Source organism: Piliocolobus tephrosceles, chromosome 7 (assembly GCF_002776525.5).
Source record: "Piliocolobus tephrosceles isolate RC106 chromosome 7, ASM277652v3, whole genome shotgun sequence".
NCBI classification, from domain to species: domain Eukaryota; kingdom Metazoa; phylum Chordata; class Mammalia; order Primates; family Cercopithecidae; genus Piliocolobus; species Piliocolobus tephrosceles.
In genome coordinates, this window is record NC_045440.1 from 105651123 (window position 1) to 105676337 (window position 25215).

Below are 25215 nucleotides of genomic sequence, written 5' to 3' on the forward strand. Positions count from 1 at the left end.
ATTCCCACCCAGACAGAAAATAATGAAGTTAAAAAGCTTGAAGGGGAACTACTGAGGCAGCCATTTCTTGAAGTAGATTAGCAGATTTTCTGTGCACTAACTTTGATTGGTGTCATCATCATTTTCATGTTCTGAATCTTCATTATCAATACCCAGTTCCAAGAGTTCTCGCGTCCTTTAAAAAGACAAGTGAGTCATTTTACCTAAAGTATTTGTATAATATGAACAGTAGCAAAAGTCAGGGAAAATACAAGCAAAAACACACTAAAAAGGTCACTAATATATCTAACAAATTTCAAACATTGCAATACATTGTCAGAATCTGGGAAATGGTAGAGCGAACAGGTTTATTTACTATTATTACGAAATGGACTCAATAGAAGAAAAAGCAAATCACCTAAGAAATAACGAGCACCTACAGAAACTCTAACAGAAAACATGGACTGGGTATGGTAACTCATGCCTGTAATCCCAACACTTTGGGAGGCTAAGGCAGGGGGATCACTTAGGCCAGGACTTCAAGACCAGCCTGGGAAACATCATGAGACACTGTCTCTCCAAAACATTAAGAAATTAGCCAGGCATGGTAGCACAAGCCTGTAAGTCCTATCTACTTGGAAGGCTAAGGCAGGAGGATCTCTTGAGTCCAGGAGTTCAAGGTTGCAGTAAGCTTTGATTGCACCACCACATTCCAGCCTGGGCAACAGAGTCAGACCCCATCCCTTAAAAAAAAAAAAGGAAAAAATGAAGATGACAGATAATCAGGCCAAACTATCTCAAGCATGAAGTTTAACCAGATTCTTAGGTTTCCTATTTTAAGTGAAGAGTGGCAATGGGGAAAGGTTGGATAAATTCAAGCCCACTTTCCCACATGAAATGGTCCTGTGCTAGTTCTCTTTTGCAATGCTATTCTCCTTACTTCAAATTTTGACAATTTACTAATAGAGACCATACCAAGCAAGTATTTCTCAAATCAATCTCATGGCAAGAATGGATACCTTTTGCGTTCTAGTTGAGGTGTATCCAATGTTGTCTGCTGATTCATTGCCTTAATCCAGTATATAAGTGCTTGAAAAACATATGCCACATGCTTCAATGAGCAAACATCCAAAACTGGAAGAACATCAGAATGCTCATCATTATGAGACCGCATTAGAGACAGAGCATAATTTAGGAAGTCTCCTCGTGCAGACATCATCCCTTGACGGGCGCTAAGCAAGGTGGCACGTCTATAAGAACAGAAAGAAATGACAATGTTTATTAGAAGAACACAAATGTGAAATTTACTATCATAAATAAGCAAAATTAGGAACTGAGAATATTCATAAATACAAAGTAGTTAAGCCTGCTGCTCAGCTTTAGAAATATAACCATTGTGCATGATTTACAGTCTTATACTTCGTATAGAAAAAGAATTCCAGTATCCTTTGGAATGGCAAAAGGAACTCCTTCCCTGAAGAGAGTGATTCTCAAACTTCAGGGTCCATCAAAGTCACCTGGAGGGCTTATTAAAACAGACCTCTAGTCTAATCCCCAGAGTTTTAGTAGGTCTGGGGTAGAGCCCCAGAATATGCATTTCTAAATAGCTCTTAGGTGACGTCGATGGTGCTGTTATCTAGGGACCATGATACCAAAAACACAAGCAATGAAAGAAAACATAGATATCCTGGGCAACATGGTGAAACCCTGTCTCTACTAAAAGTACAAAAATTAGCTGGGCATGGTGGCAGGTGCCTGTAATCCCAGCTACCTGGAAGGCTGAGGCAGGAGAACTGCTTGAAACTGGGAGGTGAAGGTTGCAGTGAGCCAAGATCACGCCACTGCACTCAGCCTTGGCAACAGAGCAAGACCCTGTCTCAAAAAAGAAATCAAACAAACAAACACCCAGATATAAATTGGAATTTATGAAAATTAAAATTGTACTTTCAAAGATACCATCAAGAAAGTGAAAAGATATCCCGGAGAATGGGACAAAATCTTCCCAAATTATATATTTGATAATGGGCTTATATGCAGAATAAAGAACTCATACACCTCAATTTTAAAAGACAAGCCAATTTAAAAAATGGGCAAGGCCGGGTGCAGGGGCTTATGCCTGTAATCCCAGCACTTTGGGAGACCAAGGTGGGTGTATCACTTGAGGTCAGGAGTTCAAGACCAGCCTGGCCAAAATGGCAAAACCTCATCTCTACTAAAAATACAAAAAAGTTGGCTGGGAGTGGTGGCAGGTGCCTGTAATCCCAGCTACTCAGGAGGCTGAGGCAGGAGACTCGCTTGAGCCCGGGAGGCGGAGGTTGCAGTGAGCCAAGATCACATCACCGTACTCCAGCCTGGACAATAAGAGCCAAACTCGTTTCAACAACAACAACAAAAAAAGGTGGGGGGGGGGGGGGGGTAGGATCCAAATAAGACACTTCTCCAAAGAAGATAAACGAATGGCCAGTTAGCCCATGAAAAGATGATCAACATCACTGACCATTAGGGAAATGCAAATCAAAGATACTAGGTCACACCCACTGGGATAGTTGTAACAAAAAATAGTGTTGGTGAAAATGTAGAAAAACTAAAACTCTCATACATACACTGCTAGTGAGAATGTCTTCCTCTTTGGAAAACAGTATTGCCAGTTCTTCAAAGGGTTACAAACAGTTACTATATGGCCCAGCAGTTCCATAACTAGGTATACATTCAAGAGAACTGAAAATACACATCTACACAAAAATCTATACACAAAAGTTCATATGAGCATTATGCATAATAGTGGAGAGGTGAAAACAACCTAAATGTACAACTGATGAAAGGATAAACAAAAAATAGTATGCTCATACAATGAAATATTACTAGGAGATGAAAAATAATGAAGTACTACTGATGTATGCTAAATATAGATGAACCTGAAAATCATTATGCTAAGTTAAAGAACCCAGTCACAAAAGACCACATATTGTATGATTCCATTTACAGGAAATATCCAGAATCTATTGAGAGGGAAAATAGATTAACGGTTGCTTAGGAAGGGGAAGTGGGGGAAGTAGGGGAAAATGAAGAATGATTGCTAATAGGTTTTCTGTAGAGAAGATTAAAATATTCCAAAATTCATTATGATGAAGGTTATACAGGGCTGGAAAACTATGGAATTGGACACTTTAAATGGGTGAATTATGTGTGATATGTGAATCATTACATTAAAGCTGACAGAACACCACCACCAATCATGATCCGTTATCAGAATTCTATGTTCTCTGGGGTAACGACTACAGCCTAACAAAGATAAGGCTTTCGTCTTTGTGAAGCAGCCTTCCTAGGACAGGAAAGCTGTTACCTCTCAAATCTCTATCTTTAGTACAGATATCTTTACCAACCATTCAATTCTGCATAATTGACATTTCTACCATTTTTTCCCCAGTTCTCACGTGTTCGAAAGCAAGTTTGTCCATTACACTACTCTAGGTTTTTCTCTTTAATTTTCCTATGTTATTCAGGATCAAGGTCTAAATATAAATGATGCCCCTGCTACTTAATCTCTCAACAAGGCCCTAAATTCTGTTTCTGATTTCAATGCTTCTCTCCCCTCCTTTTGGTCTTCACTGCTCTACTTTAGCAACTATTACCTCTACTGTAGATGCCTATCACTGTCTTTCTAAGTAATCTCTTAGACCTTTGTCTTTCCTCACTTTATGATCTGCCCAGAGTAACAAAGCTGTTTATCCTGAGGTCGAGATAGAACCAAATCCTTGGATTTTGACTTTAGGTATGAGATACTTTTACTCTATTACTGCTGTTGCTCTGTTGTTCAATATTTGAGCTGATACCTACTCCTGAAAAAGGTCACTTTATAACTGAATAGAAAAGAACATAACAAATACATAGATATATTTTTTAATTATAATTCAACAGGCTACGGGAGGCAGAAAAAAAGAAATGTGATTTGAGAAAAAAACAGCAGCACTGGTAATCACACATACTTTCCCCCTCCTGAGTACAAAGTACATTCATAACCAATTATAGTCAAAATAACTTTCCAAGAGGAGAGGGGGAGGTCTTGAGGATAATGAGACAAACATAGAGACCAATAACTTCAAAAATAAAAAGGCTTTAGTATCAGATTCCTATGATATGAATGGATTTTTAAAAATAGCTTGGATGATAACTAGCCTATTCTGCCTCAACAAGTAATGCAAGCAAGTCATTTCTTTCTCCCTTCACAGTAAGATGAGGTCTTACATAATAGCAACTAAAATGCTTTACCCTTCTAGGATACAAAGATTCTATCTAAACACACAAGCACAGATGCTCCTCGACTGAAGATGTGCTTATGTCCTGATAAACTCATCATAAATGCATAAAGTCTAAATGCATTGAATACCCCCAATAAACCCATCATAAAACAAAACAAAACAAAATCATAAACTGGGGACCAGGCACGGTGGCTCGCACCTGGAATCCCAGCACTTTGGGAGGCCAAGGCGGGCGGATCACAAGGTCAGGAGATCCAGACCATCCTGGTTAACACGGCAAAACCCCGTCTCTACTAAAAATACAAAAAATTAGCCGGGCATGGTGGCGGGCGCCTGTAGTCCCAGCTACTCAGGAGGCTGAGGCGGGAGAATGGCGTGAACCCGGAAGGTGGAGCTTGCAGTGAGTCAAGATGGCGCCACTGCGCTCCAGCCTGGGCGAGAGTGAGAGACTCCGTCTCAACAACAAAAAAATTATAAGTTGGAGATCCATTTTAAGTCGGGGACGTTCTGTATATATGAAGAATTTCATACCGTCTGCCTTCAAGTGTTCGTAAGCTAGCTTCTTCTCGTGCAGTCATCCTCTCTCTTCTCGCTGAATTCTGAGAAGCGTGAAGAGGATGATTTGGATGTCCAGGATCACCAGCAGATGCTAATGCAGAACCATAACGTAATTGAGCTTCAGTAGAATCCATAATACTGACCATCCAGTTCCAAGTGGGAATAAGCTTTTCTTCTACATAGTTCTATGAAGACCAAACTAAAATAGTTAAAACTATCCAAACAGAGCTAAATTCGATACAGCAGCAGTATGTCAACTTTTAAACATTTGTAACATTTAATTCCCCTAATACTGGAATTCTCATAATTGACAGCCAAAAAAATACACTGGAATGAGAAACTTTTCCGTGCTTTCATACCTGTAAGTTTACTGCATCTTGGTAAGTCAATTTCACGGCTGCTGGAATCTGAGAGTATACTAGGTGATTATACTTAGGAATAAGGCCCATCAAGTCCGAGATTTGTCTAATGACAATGCTGTAAGCCCTGGCTAAACTGCTTGCAGATGTTAGGTAACTGCTGGCGTTGCTAGCTTCCAAAGCAGCTGCTGCAGCTGCAGCACTTGTACTGATGGTACCACTCCGGCGTAAGTTTGAAGGATCAATATAAATCAAACCCGCTGAACTTGCTATAAGAAAAAAGGACAACGACAATGAGCTAATGTTAGTTTTTAATTGTGTTTCTCTGGGATTATATATACTTATGTAAATCTAAATGGTCAATTGTGGTAGCTAAGCAAAAAACTTTGCCCAAACCACACTATTTTGGGGAGGGGAGTATGGAGGGGACAAGAATTAATATAAAGTTCTCAACTAGGGGAAATCTGATCCCCATAGCACCCCCCCACACACCCTGCCAAAGGGGCTATAGACTTGGCAGTATCTGCAGACATTCTTGGTTATCACAACTGTGGGAGCCAAGGGGAGGGGAAGAAGGGTGAGAGGGGCTTTACTGGCATCTAGTGGGTGTAGGTTAGGGATGCTATTTAACATCCCACAATGCACAAGACAGCCTCCCACAATTATCCAGCCCAAAAATGCAATAATGCAAAGACTGGGAAACCCTGCTATAATCATATGTGCATAATTTTTATATTTGAAACTCAACAAAACAATGAGGAATTATAATTTTAATTTTATTTTTAATTTTTAAAAATCTATCTAAGTATTCTTAGGAATACCAAGTTTTCAGACTTGCCTGCTGGTGTAGATGTACTGGAAGGGGCTGTACTGGCTGCTCGCTGATGCTGGGTGTTGCGGACAGCCCACTGCATTGAGCGGGGAGCTTGGGCAGCACCATTGGCATGGGAGCTATTTGTGGTTCTTTCTAATGGTTCATCGAGCATAAAGGTCTCCTGTTCTATGTCGTCACTCTGACTACTACTGCTATCAGAATCACTCGAGTCATTCGATTGAGAATCATCTTCAGAAAAGAAGGCAGGAACACTGCTTGCTCCTAAAATTTTTATTTTTAAAACCAAAAACATTGTGAGTTTAATAATTAAAATTACAATCTACTCCTCATTCAGGAAAACATACATAATAAACATACATATTAAACAGAATGCCAGACTGTATTTAATAATCCACAAAACCCACCACTAAAATAGTTTTTATTAGAAAATAACTTTTAAGTCTGGCTCTGTGGCTTAGGCAGGAGTGCAGTGTCACCATCTCGGCTCACTGCAACCTTTGCCTCCTGGGTTCAAGTTATTCGTATGCCTCAGTCTCCTAAATAAATTTTAGCTGGGTGTGGTGGCACATGCCTATAATCCCAACAACTGAGGAGGCTGAGGTGGGACGACTCCTTGAGCTCAGGAACTCAAGACCAGTCTAGGCAACATAGCAAGATCCCATCTCTTACAAAAAAAAAAATTAGCCCGATGTGGTGGCTTGCACCTGTAGTCCCAGCTACTCAGGGGGCTGAGGTAGGAGCTCAGGAGGTCAAGGCTGGAAAGAACTCTGACTGCACCACTGGAATATCCAGCCTGGGTGACAGAGTGAGACCCAATTCCAAAAAAAAAAAAGACAAGAAAATACAAATCTTTTAAATAAACTTTAAAATTCATTCATTATGTAATAACCAGAAAAGCTAGAGAAAGAGTTATTAAAATAATACTTTCTTTTCTAATACCCAGAGAACAAGGATGAAGTTATAAAAATGCTTAGCTACCCTTGCGTATATCAAAGTATGAACAAATCCACACTGAATACACACACACAGCCTTAGCATAAGCAAGAAGGTTGTTGGGATAAGGCAACATACCTGCTTCTGAACCAGCAGTCGCTGCAGTGACAACACTTCTGCGCCCACTAGCATTATCTTGGTTGCTGTGGTTACTTTCACTATCACTTTCTGTTTCAGCTGCTGCTAACAAGTCCAGCTCCATATCACTCCCTAAAAAACACATTTAAATAAGAAAAAAGCACACACTCACTATGGTTTAAAACAGGGTCTGATAAGCCAGAATATCATAAGAGTGGTAACTAAGAAGGCACGGGGGGTGGGAGTTGGGGAGAAGGGGAATGGTGTGAGAGAGAAGGGATAACTACTAAAATAAGACTCAGTAACTACTCAACCTTAGAAGAATGGCTAGGGAAACAGTCTAGCACATCAGGGCAGTGCAGGGGAGGACTGAGAGTAAATATACAAGTTATATTTACAGGTGATTTATTTTCCTTTCCTTTAATTTCCAAATGTTTCATAATGCACCTATGATTTAGTTTTTAAAAGTCTTTTAAGAAACTGACTTAAAAAGAAAAAACGGAAATTATTTTATGTATGTATTATATATAGCACCTAAATTTTCCAAACAGATGCTACAGAAACCCTTGGCAGAAAGTTTAAGTTGACCATTTCACTACACATTCAAATGAGGTTTCTCGCTGTATTTAATGTCCCCCTTTAAAAGTACTTGATTTACTCATACTGAGTAATTTCTCAAATAACCTGCATACCGTCTTCATCATGCTCATCATGTTGTCCCTCTGCCTCAGCATTTTCTTCCCCATGTTCTTCCTGTTCATCGTGATGATCCTCTTCTCCAGCCACACCCTCCACCACCTCAACCTAAATCCAGAATCTTATTTGTAGACAATCAAAGTACATCATAAACCTTTATCTCTACCAGTGTTCTCCCAAAGTAGCTAGTTAACTAAAATGCAAAGATTCCCTAACTATAGAGAATTCAAAATCATGTATCAAGCAGTTTTCAAAATCTTCATCTGTTAGTGACAATTTGCTATCAAAAATTACATCCTGGCCAGGCACAGTGGCTCACGCCTATAATCCCAACGCTCTGGGAGGCCGAGATGGAGATGGGCGGATCACAAAGTCAAGAGATCAAAACCATCCTGGCCAACATGGTGAGACCCCAAATCTACTAAAAATACAAAAATTAGCCAGGCGTGGTGCGTGCCTGTAGTCTCAACTACTCAGGAGGCTGAGGCAAGAGAATCGCTTGAACCTGGGAGGTGGAGGTTGCAGTGAGGCAAGATTACACCACTGCATTCCAGCCTGGCAAAAGAGCAAGACGCCATCTCAAAAAAACAAAAAAATTATACCCACAGATCCCAAAGTTTATTACTGAGCATATACAGAACCCTCAAATTAGAAGTATAAAAATTATACTGGGGGCAGGGAGGAGAGTTAAATTTTTATATACTGCAGGCATTATAAAATTTACCTCATAAATATGTAGTATCCTCTTTCAAATACATTGTACAAAACTACCAAATTTTTCTAATATTAATAATATCTTGGCTGGGTGCAGTGGCTCACACCTGTAATCCCAGCACTTTGGGAGGCTGAGGCGGGTGGATTACGAGGCCAGGAGTTCGTGATCAGCCTGATCAACATGATGAAATCCCGTCTCTACTAAAAATACAAAAATTAGCTGGGTGTGATGGTGCGCACTTGTAATCCCAGCAACTCAGGAGGCTGTGGCAGGATAATCACTTGAACCCGGGAGGCAGAGGTTGCAGTGAGCTGAGATAGCACCACTGCACTCCAGCCTGGGTGACAGAGTAAGACTCCATCTCAAAAAAAAAAAAAAAAAAACAGAGTATCTTTGCTGTTAACACTGAGAATATCTCAACTCTTAATCCTTAGGTAAAGACAAGTTTGTGTCCAATTTCCTAATATCCAGTAAGTCACAAATTATTAAAATAATTTTACTACATATAACCACAAATGAGAATATATAACAAACACCTACAAACTGGATGCAAATGCATATAGTAGTCTCAAGCTACTATTAATGTAATTTCTAGTGACTACTCTTCTTTTCCCACAAAATAAAAGCTTTTTAAATCTACTACAATTAAAATCACCTCTTCCACATCCGCTGAAACAATATCATCCTGTTCTTCATCTCTGCCCCGAACAGGCTGTGACTGGCTGATGCGCCTCTGTTGTGGATTCCTGATGATGTAGGATGACTGAGACTGACTGGAGCTGTAAAGAATCAGAAGCTTATGAGTATACTGCTGCCACAGCTCAGATATGCAACACATATTTTTATTTAACTCATTTATTACATGTGAGACACTTGCTAGGATGTGACTTTAAATCTAAGCTGAGAATTCTTGGAAACCAACAATACTTAATCTGTAATATATCAGAAAATACAAATCTCAGAATATGTTTTTTCTTTTTAAGTCATTTCAAATCTGTTTTGATGCACATATTTGTATGAGTCCATCCCATCGAAAAATTCTACAGGAAGATTTTTCCTCCTCCACCAGCAGGTCTCAGTTTCCAAAGGCTCTGACAGCACCATTTGTCCATTAACAGAAAGTGTTTAATACAAGTGATCTAACTTTTAGGAGATCTGACATGATTTCTACTTTGAATGAGCTTATTAACTAATGACTTGCTGATGCATGTGGGGAAAACATCAGTTCAAAAGTATGATTTTAAAATAGAGTCATAACCAAAAGCAAAGTGGCAAAAGTTTCACTTCCCTAAACACCTGACTTGGAAACAACCAAGAAAAGATAGTTGACTGGATTATAAAAGGAAAAGGAAGAACCAGAAAATACAGCTTAAAATACAAGCCAGAAATCTGAAATTGGCTAAATAACCCTGTCACCTATTATTTATAGATAAAGAAATGGGGGGTAAAAGATGTTGAAATCAAAAGACCTTTAAGTGATTGCACTGACAGGTTCTTTCCTTATCTCAGTTGCTATGAGAAATGAGAATCAAACCAATTACACCTGAGAGTTGACTGAAACATCATGCTTTCAAACAGATAAGTGGTCTCAATATGATGTTTAACACTAGAACTGTAAGTAACTGGTAAAACGGAGATTATGGATTACAAAAGTGGGAAAGGCAAAGAGAAAATCTGTAGAGATGAAAAAGGTTATTTTCAACCACTAAAGAGATTTCAATATTAAAACATAAAAGTCAGCATTGTGTGAAGTCACAACTAATGAGTGTTTCCTTTTTAAAACAAACATCCTGGAACAAACATCCAAAGAACTATAGTCCCCTCAAAGTGCTTACTTTAAGAAGTTATGCACTTAGTATGTATAATACTGCCAAAACAGGCTGGGTATAGTGGCTAATGCGTGTAATCCCAACGTTCTGGGAGGTTGAGGTTGGGAGGATTGCTTGAGGACAGGAATTTAAGACCAACCTGGGCAACATGGCGAGACCCAATCTCTACAAAAAATTTAAAAAGAGTAATTTAAAAATACCAATACATAAAACATATTACATGAACATCCCTTACCTGAAATGCTTGGGACCAGAGTGTTTGATCTTGTGTGTGTGGTTTTTTATTGTTTTTGTTTGTTTTTTTTTGGAGTATCTACATGACATATATTTACCAGTTGAGCATCCTCAATCCCAAAATCCAAAATGCTCCAACGAGCATTTCCTCTGAGCATCATGGTGGTGCTCAGAAAGTTTCAGGTTTTGCAGCATTTCAGATTTCACACTTTCAGATTAGGAATACTCAACCTGTGTAACTCCCCAGTTACCTGTGTGACTTCAACTTTTTTCCCAACAGTCCTGAAACCTAGTCTAATAAAGCCCTGTTAATACACTTGTAAGTTTTGGGGACTTCTAGTTCCAGCAATTTGGCAGACTGTGCAGAGAAACCACTCTTGTTAAGGAACACACATATATGCTAGATATTTAAAAAAAAAAAAAAAAAAAAAAAAAAAAAAAAAGGGCAGCTATGCTGGCGATGAAGAGAAATGATTATACTGTATAAAGCTTGGAGAGAATAGTCCCAAAGGGACCTACTGATGTCTCTTGGGCTAGAAGAGCTTCAAGGAACCACAGATTTCACATGAGAGTCTGGACGCTAAGCAAAGGATAAACAGTAATCTCCTCTTCTGTCCCCCTCACATATACAAAGCTAAACATAAATCTTAAAAGGACAACACCATGAAGGAGTGAAACAGAAAAATCATACCTCAAGAGACTTACCTATCTCAGCCATGAACGGATGCAGAATGGAAAAAGTTCTCTTTTAAGAACTTCTAACTACAAGTCTGCATTTTAGAGAGTTTTGGACTGCACTCTACACTATAAAGTCTGGTTCAGTGTTGGTTAACTGTGTGGCGGCTCAACACTATCAGCAAGCACCAAGCAGTGTTCCTCTCTACTCTGCCATCTACTATCCAGGAGAATACAAAAAAAAGGAAGGATCTGTCAAGACAAGTCTAGCGTCTAAACTAATTAGCTGTGTTACACTGGAGAAGTTGCCTAACTTTTCTGAGCCATAGTTTCCCCATTTTACAAACTAGAATGATAGTGGTTATCTATGACGTATTGGGAAAATAAAAACGGGTAATGTGTCTACAATACTTAGGAAAGTTCCTAGTACATACTAAAATTTCAGTAACTGTTAGTTACTGTTATATGAAAGACATGGAAATAAAGTAGAAACAGATTATTTGTTAAGAACATAACAAGAACATTTTCAAGAGGTGGAAAGAAGCAACGGAAAAAACCACTCTTAAGACTTCACACTCAATGGGGTGATATACACCATCTATAATCCAACACAAGTGAAATCCCATAGAATGGTCAAGTCTGTGTTTTAAAACTTAAGACATCCTTGGAACACTGGTCAAAATATACCCTTTATGGGTAAGAATGTACTGTACTATAATAGAACTTTTAACAGTTGAAGAAAACATTAGCACTATTTCTTGATTGTAACATGAGATCTCCTGCTGGGAAGATTCACGAAGTTGCCTCAAGAAACAAGCAAAGGGAATGGAATAAAGAGAGTTTAAGAGTATATAATACTTTAATAACGAGACTAAGAACAAGATGACACAAAATCTTGAAACTTACTAGGAACAGTTTCATGGGCAGTGTTTAGAGATGAGATGATCCCAAAATCTGTTCAAAAGCCATCAATTTTTTATGTTCCAGAACAAGATCAAGGGAAGGATACTAAGAATTCACAAACTACTATCACTTAAGTAACTAATGAGTTCCTCACAGGGTATCAAGATCAGGAAAATCATACAGAGTCCAAGCAGATCTCACTAACAGAATCATTTAATAACGGGATAGACTTGACAAGTCTGAAGATATACAGCTTGATTTATAACAGTTTGCAACAAGTCCTGGAGGTATATCAGTATCAAGGACACTATGGGAGAGCTCTGTCAGACAAAACTGGATTTAGATTAAAGGGACACCTGACATTAAAGGAAAAATTGGGACACATATACTGGCATATAGGAGAATAGTGAGAGCAGATACTCAACACCAACCCAGATCAAACCCAAGGATGACAACTTGGGAGCTATCCCAAATACTAAAGCAGGCCATCCTTAGTAACAGAGATGTTTTCCCGAAAAGGAGGAAAAGGGTCTTTAGATCCTAAAGGTCCCTATTAAAACATCATCACACATGCACTTGGTTATAAAATCAGACTTGAAAAAACAAAATACACTAAATATTTCCCAAAGATCTAAAGCATTACTACTGAAAAGTCTGGTACCTAAACCAGCAGAATTGGCATCACCTGAGAACTTGAAAGACATACAAAGTTAGAGGCCCCACCTCCAGATCTCTAGAGTGGGCATTTATATTTTAATTAAGAGCCCCAAGTCATTTTCATACATATTAAAGTTTGAGAAGCAGTGTGCTAAAGAACGTCGGAAAGTTTTAAGTTGCTCAACATCCTGATTCAACAAGCTTACAGTGTAATTAGGGAAACTATCAAACAAATAGAAAAGATAAATGAAGCTTAAGAACAAATGATCTTATAATTAGAAACATTTATAATGGAGTTATTTTAGTCCTGTCCTTGATAATATCGTTGTTGTAGAAAAATATTTAAAATTCCAGCTTTTTGGCTGTTATTTATGTTATACAAATGATCATGTACAACACCTGAGTGCTTATGCAAAGGTTTTAGAAGTCAAACACGACATTTCCAAGGAAAGGATTAATTGGAATCTGTTACCTGGTAGCAATTTTACCTGCTAGACTGATCAGATGACGGTCGTGGTGGTAGTGGTTCCACTGAAAATAACTCTTCACTGCCCTGCATGGCATCTATGCTAGTACTAGCCAGGGTAAATGGTGCAGTTGGACGAGCAATCCCCATTCTGACTGGAACAATCAGTGACTCTGCTACATTGCACAATTCTTCCACAGCATAAGGTAGCAATGCTTGGAATACACGCTTGCATTTTCCAATTGGCTGTGGAATAAAGTTGCTAGAACAAAAAGAGAAATATAAGCAATCTATCTTTTCATATACATAAATCACTATCACAAAAACAGTGTGAAAATGGTATCCAAGCCAAAATCAAAAAGGATGCCTTACTTTTTCTTTTTGGATGAAGCCATTTCCACACTCAGAATGACAAAAACTCTTGCCACTGAACGTAGAAACCTCATTGTCACAGCAATAGCTTCTTCTCTACGTCCAGGTGTGTATTTGTTTTGGAGTTCTTTCACTAGTGTACCTAGTAGAGTATCTAAAAGCTTTACAAAATTATATTCACTCTATTAATGTTAAGATATTTCATACGATGTTTAGACACTCATAAAGTTATAAGTTCTAAGATTTTTTAAGCATTAACATTTCATAATAAAATCTCAAAACAAATTTAACCAAAACATTTATAAGGTCAATTTATGAAATATACCTGCCAATGTGCTTGACATATAGTGAGTCCTAAATGTATGGTTTCTTATTTTTTGTCCCATAGTCCTCGGTGTATCAACTAATATTTAGAAGAACAATACCAAATATATCAAATCAGAGGAAGAATATGTTTAACTCCGTCTGGGGCACTTTCCAAAATAGCAAGGCAGACTCAATTGTTGATATGAATAAATTCATAATCCCATCTCTCCTTCACGGAACCACTGTTACTTTCTAGTCTCTTTTCCGTGCGCAGTTTCTTGTATAAATATTAGCTACAGGAAACACCCAATTTTCATAGTCTGGTTGTTGTTTTTAATGTTATTTACAATAAGATTTATTTTTAAATTACTCCATCACATTCCAGTAAGTGGTCAGGTTATAATTTGATTCAAGATTACACTATTATTGGGCTGATAAAAGTATTTTTCTGTTTTTAAATTGTACATTATTCTGTGACATGCCTTTATTTTTCTCATATCGTAAATTTCTTTATGACAGGTTCTGAGGGCACTGATAGTTTTATGGTTTTCCAGAGAGAGGAAGAGATGCAATCCCACCCCATCCCTATCTGAGTGTGTTATTACCATAACCTCATTAGCACTGGATCTTGAGGTTTAAATTCTTTCCTAGTTTCACAGCAAAGAAGAGTACTTTAAAAGCATACTTTTCAGATACTTGCAATACACATTCAAAGAACTTACCAAAATATCTGCTGTACACTTAACTATAAGGCAATGAGTGAAACAGTCCAGTCGAATTGTGCCACTTTGCTGATTGAGGTATACTTGCTCCTCTGGCAAAAGATGGCCTATTCTACTGCTGGCACTAAGACTTGAGGAGGAAGGAAAAACAGAATGAACTATAAAAGGTCTACACTAATGTAGGAAATACATAAAGCTAAAAAGGTTTTAATGAATACGTACGGGTCTTTATTCTCCTGCGACCCAAACATAATCATAGATTTCAAGGCATTCCAGTCCTGTAGAACACGCTCCAATGCAAGCTGGGCAAATCTTGGAGGCTCTAAATCATGATCAGGCATATCTGAATCTAAAATGAAAAAGAAATAGTGACCAAACAAAAATAAAACATATTGCTTCCCACAAGTGTCATAAATGTCTAATTTACTCACCTTCAGGACTGGCTGTTTTTCGGTTACGATCTTCCCTGATTCGAGGTGGTCTGTACTGGCAATGCTCCACCGTCTGCCTTGCGACTGTCTGTACTAAGAACAGTAAGAGGTGCTCTCCCCTGCAAAACAGAATGTTGTCGTGAGAAGGGAGGCCGAAAAGCTACTCAGGTATGCTGCACTCTTCTGATTTAACTTATTGTTAAGTCCTAAAAATCCTACTTGCCTGCTGTTTGGCAGAGTAACCAGATTAGTAGCAGTGAGCAGGCGATAAAGTAGATCAAGACGAGCAGATTTCTGTCCAGCAATAAGAGTTTTACATTTACATTTCTCCCAACAATCACAGTAGGCTGTTGGTGATGTCCGTTTGAGTCTATAGAGAATTTATACACAAGTACAAAAACTGAAAGTTTTTAAACATACAAAGGTTTATGTTGACATTATGAAGGTATAACTCACTGAAACCAGAGAGAGCCCTTGTTAATTCCTAAATGCAAAGTATAACTGTCAAAGCTTATATAACAAAAGGATTACTTGGTAGTAATGACAGCAATACAGAATTCCTATGAGAAGAGGTACTCTAAGGTATAGCCACTTTTGGAATTTCTTCCCTAATTCCCCACCACTCCAGTCCAGTTCAAGTGGTCCTCCCATATGACCTAATGAACCCTATAACTCTATGGGCAGATATTTCTTGCTTGTGGCCTCTGATAGGATTGGGAACACTGTCAGGACTATTCACCACCACCACTCTGGCATCTAGTACCCTTGGCAAACAATCAATAACAACAGATTATCACACTTTTAGGTGCTTAAAATAAGGAAGACAAAAACACCAACCAGAATTCTTTTAACAAAAATTATAAATAAGCAATGCAATATCTATTAAAATTTTTCACTTGTCCTATACAATTACTTAATGGTATGGTAGACGGTTTTTACAGTCCAATTCTCTATTATAACATTTGTAGCCATTTATACTGAAGTCCCTATCCATAATCCTAAAACACCACAGATGTTAGTGCTAGGTATTTCACTGCTTCTCAGGTCTGTGAAAACCAACAAAACTAGTTGTGGTAACTGTTGCTGAATGAAAGATTGTTGCATTTAGTTTAAGTAAGACACAGTCCATTCTCCATGATTTCCTCCAGGCCTATGGCAATTTTCTCCTAGTATACCCTACTACAGGGCTCCTGAGACCTCTGCTGCATAATACACTCGGGAACATTCTGTAGATATATTTCTCAAAATACTAATCTGATCCTAGTTACAATGTATAATCACCTACTTTTATTTAAGGAGGGCAATGTTAGAACTAGCAAAGAAACCAAACATTTCACAGTATAGTTTAAATCAAGAATCACATTATTATACATACACGGACTTAAACAAGAGAAACAAAACCTCATGCTTTCTGAATTAAAACATGACTGAGTATCGATTATTTCCATACAGCAATATAAATCTAAACAGTTTATAATATTAAAGAAAACTAGAATTGTACTCACTTGCAATCATGACCTTTATGACAAACCCTTGCACATTCCGTACAACAACAAAGTGACTCCAGCAAGCCACAAGTTCGACACTCAAAAATATCCTAAAATTAAGAGTGTACTTTTAAAGGAATAATTATAAGTATGCGTATATCTCATCATAATTATCATTTCTGATATTTTCTAAAACAATTCAATCTCAAAATTATTGTGCTTTGGAAAACTAGGACTTATAAAGGGCTACAGCAAATACACAGTTTATAATATTATACAAATAGAAATACTACCAGTTGAAAAAAATAATTTGTATCATCCCCAAAAAGGCACTCTAGTTATAAAATCTGTATCAAGATTTGTGGATCAGATTATACGACCCAGTGAAAATTTCCACTTTTCATGGTATGCCATATTTAACTGAGCAATCAGCTCTTCTGCCTCATTTACTTAGGAATTAAATCAACTTTCTTCATATCAGACTTAACAATTCCAAAGCTGAAAACTGCAAGTCTAGTGATAGTCATAGGGGAAAAAAAGACACAAAGATATGATTAATACAGGAAAATGTAAAAATAACTTACCTGGTTAATGTGCTCTGCTCCAGTCCATGTAAAACTGCACGTGTCATTACAACATAAGACATATAAAGGAGAGTCATCAGGGTTGGTACCTGATGGGCAAACCATTCCCATGAATACATCTTCCTCTTTTTCACTTGAGGATACTTCAGCTAAAAAAGCAAGAACACATCAGTTCATCTTGCAGCAAAGGACTTAATTAGCCATCCATTTTCTTCAAATGAAAGGCCTTAGCATATACACAGTATAAACCAGAAATTATATATCAATTTTAAAAAGTGATATACAAAGATGACATGCAAAGTAATCTAACCAACTCTGGAACAATGTAAAGCATAATTATATCATACCCACATATGACGCCCATAAACACACTATACATCAGTCATCTGAATCCTTAGCTCTGTTTCAGGCAGTTAAGACTCAAGTCCTGGCTCTATTTAGCAAATTATAGACCATCTCATAAACTATCAGTATTTTAAAAAGATAACTACTTTAATCTTTCAAAGGCTGGAAGGTAAGAATTGATATTCCTTAATGCTTTCTATTTAGCAGTAATTCTAAGTCAAAAATAACAACAAGACATTTGTCTATTATTCTGTAAAGTTATATCACTTAACACCAATTAACTACCAAGAGGTTCTATCAGTAACCCATCTTATTTTCCAAAGATTTTACACTGTTCATTATGGAGTATTTTTAAACCAATAAATTTATATTAGTTGTATTTTGATGGAAAGTTGGAAGATACAGTACACTTCAAGAAAGAATGATAACACATTAATTTCACACACACACAAATCTTGACCGTTTCCAACCAACTGTATCATTTACATATATGGAAATTCAGTCTAATTATAATATGTGTACAGAAGAGAATCTATCCAAACTGAAAAATATGTAACTCATTTAGGATCTGAAATAAATTACCTTTTGCAATTTTCTGAGCAGTTTCCAAGATGGTAATTGCAGCAGGATAAGCTCGGCCACTTACAGCTGACATAAATGGGGTCATCCCTCTTGCATCCCTAAAATAAGAAAAATTATATGTAAAAATATTAATTACTACTTATTTTCCTTCCTGATAAAATAAATGTTCATGATAAAACAAAAACCTAAATTTTGTTTTAGTCTTTCACATATAAATATACAACTCAATCAAGCTAACATAAAAGCCAGTTTGTATTGATTCAGTGTACACTACATGATGTTGAGACAGTCTCTTTCACTCAACAGAGCTTAGTAGTAGAGGGAGTATCATGCTGGATTCTGATAAATTGTTTTAAATTTACATAACTGTTGTCCATATAGTGTCAGAAGATAAACTTTAATAGTAAAAGCTAAGCTAAGCTAAATCTTCATATGAAAAATATATCAAATCCTCTTACTTGGCAGAAAGAAGTTCTCGTAGATAGGGCTGGAGAACCACACTGTCACATAACAATTTTAATATAAAATGAGCATTCGCCTTTCGATCCTTGGATTCTACTACAGATGGCTCTGTGGAAGGACCTGTAATTAAGCAGATCCATTTGGTACAAAACAAGAATGAAGAAGACACAGTAAAAGAATATTCCGGGCTACTCTGCCTAGGGGTACATAAGCACATAGATAATAGGGCACACTGCCTATGGGGTAGCTAGCCCTGCTCTGCAAGGAGCAGTTACAACTTTTTTTAAAGAATATCCTGGAATAATATATCAGGCATATAAGCCACCAGAACAATATTCTAGTATCAGTAATAAATTAACTTTATCACAAAGAATTTAAACCTATGAACAACATTTTACAAATCTCATCTGATTTCTAAATGTATGTACACAGACACTACATATTTGCACTGACAGATGGAAGGTAATTCAGAGAATTAGATGTTTTTCAAGCAAAGTCTCTGTGAGATAAAGTGTAGATCTGTAGAACCCTATATCCAAAGTGTGTCCTTTTTTCTTCCAGATGACTAGGCAGACAAAGAGTACAGATTCTTACCTGGAATAGTGGAGGTGCTTGGTCCTTGACCAGTACCGGTCGCTGCTGTGGTAAGAGATCCCACAGCGGGGGCCAGGATAAAATCAATGTCACCATCTTTCAGTAAACAGAACAGTAGGATGTATATCATTATAGGCAACATATTCCTAACATGTTCTCTTAACTGGCCTTAAGGCTTTTCTCTGCAAGCCAAAGGTCAAACTGGATAGAGTTTAAGTGGAAACTTCTTTTCCAAACTATAAGAGAAGGAATCCACTAGGCAAAGCTATTGACTTATCTTGATATATTACCAATAAAAGGGATTATTGAGCTTCTTACTGGTATAGAAATAAATATTTCAGTAAAAGTGGAACACCTGACAAGAGTTCTGTAATTTTAATTTTTAAAATATAAATACCTTAAATCTAATTTTTATAGCTAAACTAGTTATAATATTCATCACACTACTTTCAAATCTCTCAAATTTCTAAATATTCCTTTAAAATGTTAAAATTATTTCCTTTCATGACCTGCTCTTTTTGTTAAACACTAAATGAAATTAAATAACAGCTCTTACCAGGATCCATCGCAGGAGGGTCAGGAACCCAACTAGGGGGAGCTATGGGGGGTGAAACTGGATCCTGGTGGTCACTGGATGAAGCTCCAGCTTCATGTCTACCCAAACCAGCTGCTCTCAACGAACGTCTCATCATTTCCCGTAATCTCAAACTAAAAGAACATGAACAAAATCAGAGCTCACTACCATATCTACACATAATGAAATGGTGTACAGAACTTCTCATCTGAGAAGATGAAAGTATGTCCTACAAGCAAGCACTCCAGGCAAGGGAAGTGAAGTACAAATGCCAATTCTGGAATCACAGAATAAGTCAGTGAGGGATAGAAATAAAACTGGGGGCTCCTAGTACACCGTTCAGCACTAAAGTCACTATATTAAGCTCCCACACAAACTTAAGCACAGGGAACGAAAGCTGCGGTGAAGTAAGATTAGAAATAATCTTTCATACAGTTCAGATAAAAGAACAGCTAAACATTAAAACGAAAAGTTTCTATTCCCTGTTTATAATCAGTAATAATTAAGTTTAATAGTAGACATCAGCAATCATACTGATTAGCACAAAACCAGTATTGTTCAACACTAAATCCCTTTTATAATCTCAAAAGCAACTGAACTACTATCCACGCAATGAGTAGTTTTAAAACAAAGACCAATTTAGATTTTTACACACAAAAAAAGAATTTTTAACAGTACAACTTGCATCCCAAAGAAATTAATGAATGAAACTAGAGTTTATAAAATGTGTTGTTAGATTAAGGTGTGGGCATGATTTTTTTTCCTCCTGCTATAAAAAAAAAAATACTGTACAGGTGTACACATCACTAAAAAGAAAAAGAAATAATCACAAACACAGAACTCGTTAGGGGAAGTGGGAACTACCTGTATGAAAATCTATACTTTACCTTTGAATAAAACCTTACAACGGCTACAAAATTAATACATTTAGAACTAACAATGATTTAAGAGAGAGCACAAATGGCAAATCCCTTCACTCAGTCACAATTTTAGAGCTTGTAAATGGATAAAGAGTAAAAATTTCATGTTGAGGGCCAGACAACACGTAAGGGACTTCGTTCTCCCATGTAGAATTAATCTCAGACATGACATTCTCATGTGAAAGACCTAACACCTTACTAGATACGCATAATACATCTAGAAATAATTTCAAGTTTTATTAATGTTTAACTCTTTAATTGCAATTGTTATTTAATTGAGGATAAATGTGTTTTTCCATATCAATACATTTTTAATTTTATAAGGAAGTTTTTTTAAAAAGGCATTCACAAAAATTACTTTTAGAGGCTATGTTCAGGAACATATCTATTTTATAAGACTTATTTACGATTTTTTTGGAATAAAAACACTCTAGAAGATTCTGCAATGTAAATGTTACTGTCTCAAATAATATATTTGCCATTACAGTATTCACTATTAAAAAATAACTATAGTTAATTCTTTTATAGTATCAATGTCTTCTTTTTTCCAATTTAGAAATTGGAGTTTAAGAGTTTTTATAATGTGGATGGGAGCATGGCACAGTGACTGTTTCAGTCCAGGTCACTTCCCTGTCCAAAGATATCACCAAGAGGAAAAGGAAGACTCCTTACCAGTAACAGCACACACCATGGTGACTGTTCACACTGTGATGCTCCTATACAATTTTAATTAAGCTCAACAGACACCTGGTATCCTAATGTGTCTTGCTCAAAGCACAAAGAAAAAAAAAATCAGCAATAATTGGGAGACACTACAAATAACCTGAAAATAAATGCATGTTTTGGCCTTTTCAAGAATGCTTACACCAGAGTCATAAACTCAATGGCTAATGGGTCAGAAAGGTAAAATAAGGGCAGTCAGGTGTAAGAAATGGGGGTAGTGACAAGCTAGAGGCACACATGCTTATCTAAAGGCATTCAAATTAAAGGAAAAAAAAATTTAACATTGCGCAGGCCAAACAAAAAACATGTGGGCTATTCTCCAACTTCTAGCTTAAAGCAGATTAAGAATAAATGAAGATAAATTGAGACCATAGTCTCATCTTGAACTTGCAAACTCCCAACTTTGTTGCTGTGATGTAGTCAATTCAATATTAAATGAGGGGGCCATTCCTTGTCATTTTTAAAATTGTCCTTAACCTCTTTTCTTCATTAGGTCTTGGGAACATTTTTAAGTACAATGCCCAGCTCCTCATATAGATTCTTAAAAAACAAAAAACAAAAAACAAAAAAAGAAAATTATTCTTCAAGATGTTGTACACAATTCATGAAGATTCACCTGTATCCTCAGTGGCTGAGGACAATACTGAGGAGATACCACCTTGGCTGCTAAGATTCAGAGTTTTGACATTTCTTCGTATAGGCTTGCCTGGAGTCATCGTATTTTCTGACAATATGGAAGAATTCAAGGATGATGTAATTTCCTCTTTGTAAGCACGTTATATCCATGCTACAGAAGCCTTAGAATCCAGTCATGTTCAAACATAACACTGTGACAAAAAAGCGAAGGTCATGTGTCTTCCAGATTAACAATCTCTAGAGCACATACACCTGCAATCAGATGCATCAATCAAGCTTTCCACTAAATCTGCCCTTTGTACTCAGGAACTATTGAGTCACATAATAAAACTTCTGAGTCAAATCATCATCTGAAGGCATTTAACAGTATTCCATTCAATATTGAAATTGCATCAGTTTTGAGCTTACAGCTCATGAATCCCAGCCTGCATACTCATCAAGGGGCATCGCCTAGAAAATCCATTGGAGGCTAGAGGAGGGTTTCACTTCAATGAAGCAGTCTGTGGACTTCCTACTGCCCGGCGTGGATAATAAGACTCCTGTGCTTTCATCTGTTCAACCAGCAGCCCTGAGTTTGAACTGGTTAAGAGCACTGCAGTGAAATCTTCGGCAAATTCCTCAAAGGAGCTTACTCTGCAAATTATTTCTGTGAGCAACACATCACCCACTCTTGAAGCTCCTTTTAGTCTTTGCCTTCAAAATAATCCTGACATGAAAAAAAGATGGCAGCACTGGCATTGGACCAACCATATCAGAGTCCAACTTGATTTGCACCTGTAATTTCCCTGAGGAAATGAAATACCTGAAATAATTCAGACACTAATTTCTTCATGAAGAATTTAAGTTGCTTCCCACTTTAGACCAAACACTTTGTCTGCCTAGTATAATCCTGAATAAATAAACTGGTGATAATTTCCATTTTGTTTAGTCTACATAACGCTTTTGCACTGTTTCAAATTATAATTTGGTCACCCACGAATACTTTTTGATAAACCTCACTTCAGGATGTTTTTGAACCTGGGAAAGTATCAACTTGGATCAACTTGGTAGCCTTCCTGTTGCCAATTTAAGAATACACATTTTTAAAGGAATAGTTAACTATGGAACAGAAAATAGGCAAGGAGAATCTTCATTTTAAGCAGACTTTGCAACCTACCACATTAGCACATAGTAAGCAGTGCTTCCATTAATGATCTTGTCAAGCAGACAATAAATTTTTTTTCTACAGAAAGAAAACTATATCCTGAATTCTTTATATTCATTATCTGGTCAAATACCTAGCAATATTTAATGTGTTATAAAAGTTTGTCCATCCCAAAACTCAGCCTGAAAATTTAAACATCAAACATCCATAATACACATCAGCCTTTCATTTTTTTCCCAGATCAAGATATCTGAGAAACTGACCTAAATAAGCAATCTGAAAAGATTAAGGTTCCTTCAATTATTATATTACTTGTTCTTCAAATAAGACAGTAACTTCCTAGGAAGCAAGACGATGAATTTAGAACAAATTGAAAGAAACAAATTTAAACTACTTGTCTAAATTATCTCAAATTTATTAAGTGTCCCAGCTCTACCTTAAACTTTAATTTGTTAGATTATTTTTCCCAGGGTGTTATTGGGAGGAACAAAAATGAAACAAAAAAGGACCCACCAATTCATGTACACGACAGGTAAGAGATACACTGCTTTCTGTACTTGGTTTTTTCCTCCAATTAAAGTTTCCTGGTAAAAATCACATTACCTTCGGCTACTTGACGATCCAGCCCGATTACCTGGGCCATTACTTGAGACAACGGATATTGCATTTGCAATGGCCTCAACAGCAGAAAGCCTTTCTGCAAATGTATTTCTTTCAGAACGCTCCGCTTCTGAAAAATGAGAAAAAATTAAGATCAATTTAAGTTTTAAAACTAATACACTGAGTATGTACAGTCCACTAAACACTAATTTCTATATATTTAGTACTCTAATTCACATACTAGATAACCAATTGTCCAATTTTTCCTCCTAAGAGCAACTAACACTTAAGACAGATTGAACTATATGATCTTTCATATGTGATTTATTTCCGTATTCCGCCTTACTTCTCAATCCACGAAGGGAAAAAATAAGGTCATTAATAAGAAGACTGAAATTTAGCTTTCACAATTAAAATAGAAAAAGACCTACTTACCAGTATTTCAGTCTTAGTTTATGTATTATGTATAATCCTTACTGATTCAATGATAATGATAGAAAGGTCAGAAACCTGCAAACCACTATTCAAAAATGTAGCTACCAGAATATCATCGGCAAATTTAAAATAAAAAAAAACCATTTTGAATTACATATTTACACTTTGTTCTTAATTTCTCCCTTCATTTAGCCAATTAAAAAGTTTATGGCAAAAAAAAAAAAAAAAAAAAAAGCTTATTTACCTTCCAAAAACATAACACCTCACTAAGTGATTTTTCTCCTCTATATTCTAAAAATTTAGATAAAAGTTGCCTCAATGTAACTTGGCTTAACTTGCTAAATAATTCTCATGTAATAAATGTCATCTGCAATTATAAAATCAGTAAAGTTCATTTAGTATTACATATCCAGTTTGTATATATCATATAGTATTAAAGACAATAAAAACACTCTGGTGGAAAATTTTGTTACATACCCATCTTTACCTTCCGAGAAAGTAAAAAAAAAAAAAAAGGACACACAAATCTTTATAGTGATTTGCTTTTCTTTAACAACTGTTACATTTTCAAAATTGCCTAAAAACTCCCTTTAAAGACCTTGCTATAGTTCTTAATCTCACCCTCTTCTTCTTTAGTTTCTTTATTGCTGGTTGGAAAGCAAACTGATACACAAGCATGCAAAATATTTCGATTTCCATCACATCTGTGGCTGATGAATGTCTGTAGCATCTGTAGATTCTGCTCTAAAACAACCGCTTGCTCAAGATTCATTAGATATTGTCGACAGGCCTCATAGTCACAGCGCAGAATGTGTTGCATTAAGGTTTGTTTCTGTGCTCAGACAAATTAGGGGGAAAAAACCTCAATGAATTTGAGTAGCACATTACATATATTAAAAATTTCTCACGGCCAACACAGTAATATATTATCAGATTTGCAAATAAGTAGAGACAATTTCAGGTGGCCTATCAAAAGAAACAGAACTTAAGGGTAGACTTTAAGCAGAACATACAATCGACAGGAATAGAGAAGGGAGGATAAACTTTATGTTAAGGACAAGT

At 36.7% G+C, this 25215-nt stretch overlaps 1 protein-coding gene across 5 annotated transcripts in view; it reads right to left on the reverse strand.

The window, feature by feature from the left end:
• Positions 1–25215, reverse strand: part of UBR5 (ubiquitin protein ligase E3 component n-recognin 5) — a 157921-nt gene that overhangs the window by 27366 nt on the left and 105340 nt on the right. For 4 of the 5 annotated variants that reach the window (XM_023225597.1, XM_023225592.2, XM_023225608.1 and 1 more), the window contains exons 21-42: positions 24775–24985; positions 23722–23848; positions 19678–19829; positions 19122–19217; positions 18524–18647; positions 18066–18163; positions 17139–17287; positions 16573–16664; positions 15291–15437; positions 15068–15186; positions 14859–14985; positions 14637–14766; positions 13609–13769; positions 13259–13498; positions 9128–9251; positions 7754–7865; positions 7062–7193; positions 5994–6251; positions 5156–5424; positions 4770–4981; positions 999–1229; positions 102–175 (exon numbers count right to left, since the gene is read on the reverse strand). In XM_023225597.1, coding sequence (XP_023081365.1) covers positions 102–175; positions 999–1229; positions 4770–4981; positions 5156–5424; positions 5994–6251; positions 7062–7193; positions 7754–7865; positions 9128–9251; positions 13259–13498; positions 13609–13769; positions 14637–14766; positions 14859–14985; positions 15068–15186; positions 15291–15437; positions 16573–16664; positions 17139–17287; positions 18066–18163; positions 18524–18647; positions 19122–19217; positions 19678–19829; positions 23722–23848; positions 24775–24985 — 3385 coding nt within the window. The remainder of the gene's footprint in view (positions 1–101; positions 176–998; positions 1230–4769; positions 4982–5155; positions 5425–5993; positions 6252–7061; positions 7194–7753; positions 7866–9127; positions 9252–13258; positions 13499–13608; positions 13770–14636; positions 14767–14858; positions 14986–15067; positions 15187–15290; positions 15438–16572; positions 16665–17138; positions 17288–18065; positions 18164–18523; positions 18648–19121; positions 19218–19677; positions 19830–23721; positions 23849–24774; positions 24986–25215) is intronic. The other variant, XM_023225613.1, reaches the window with a different exon arrangement.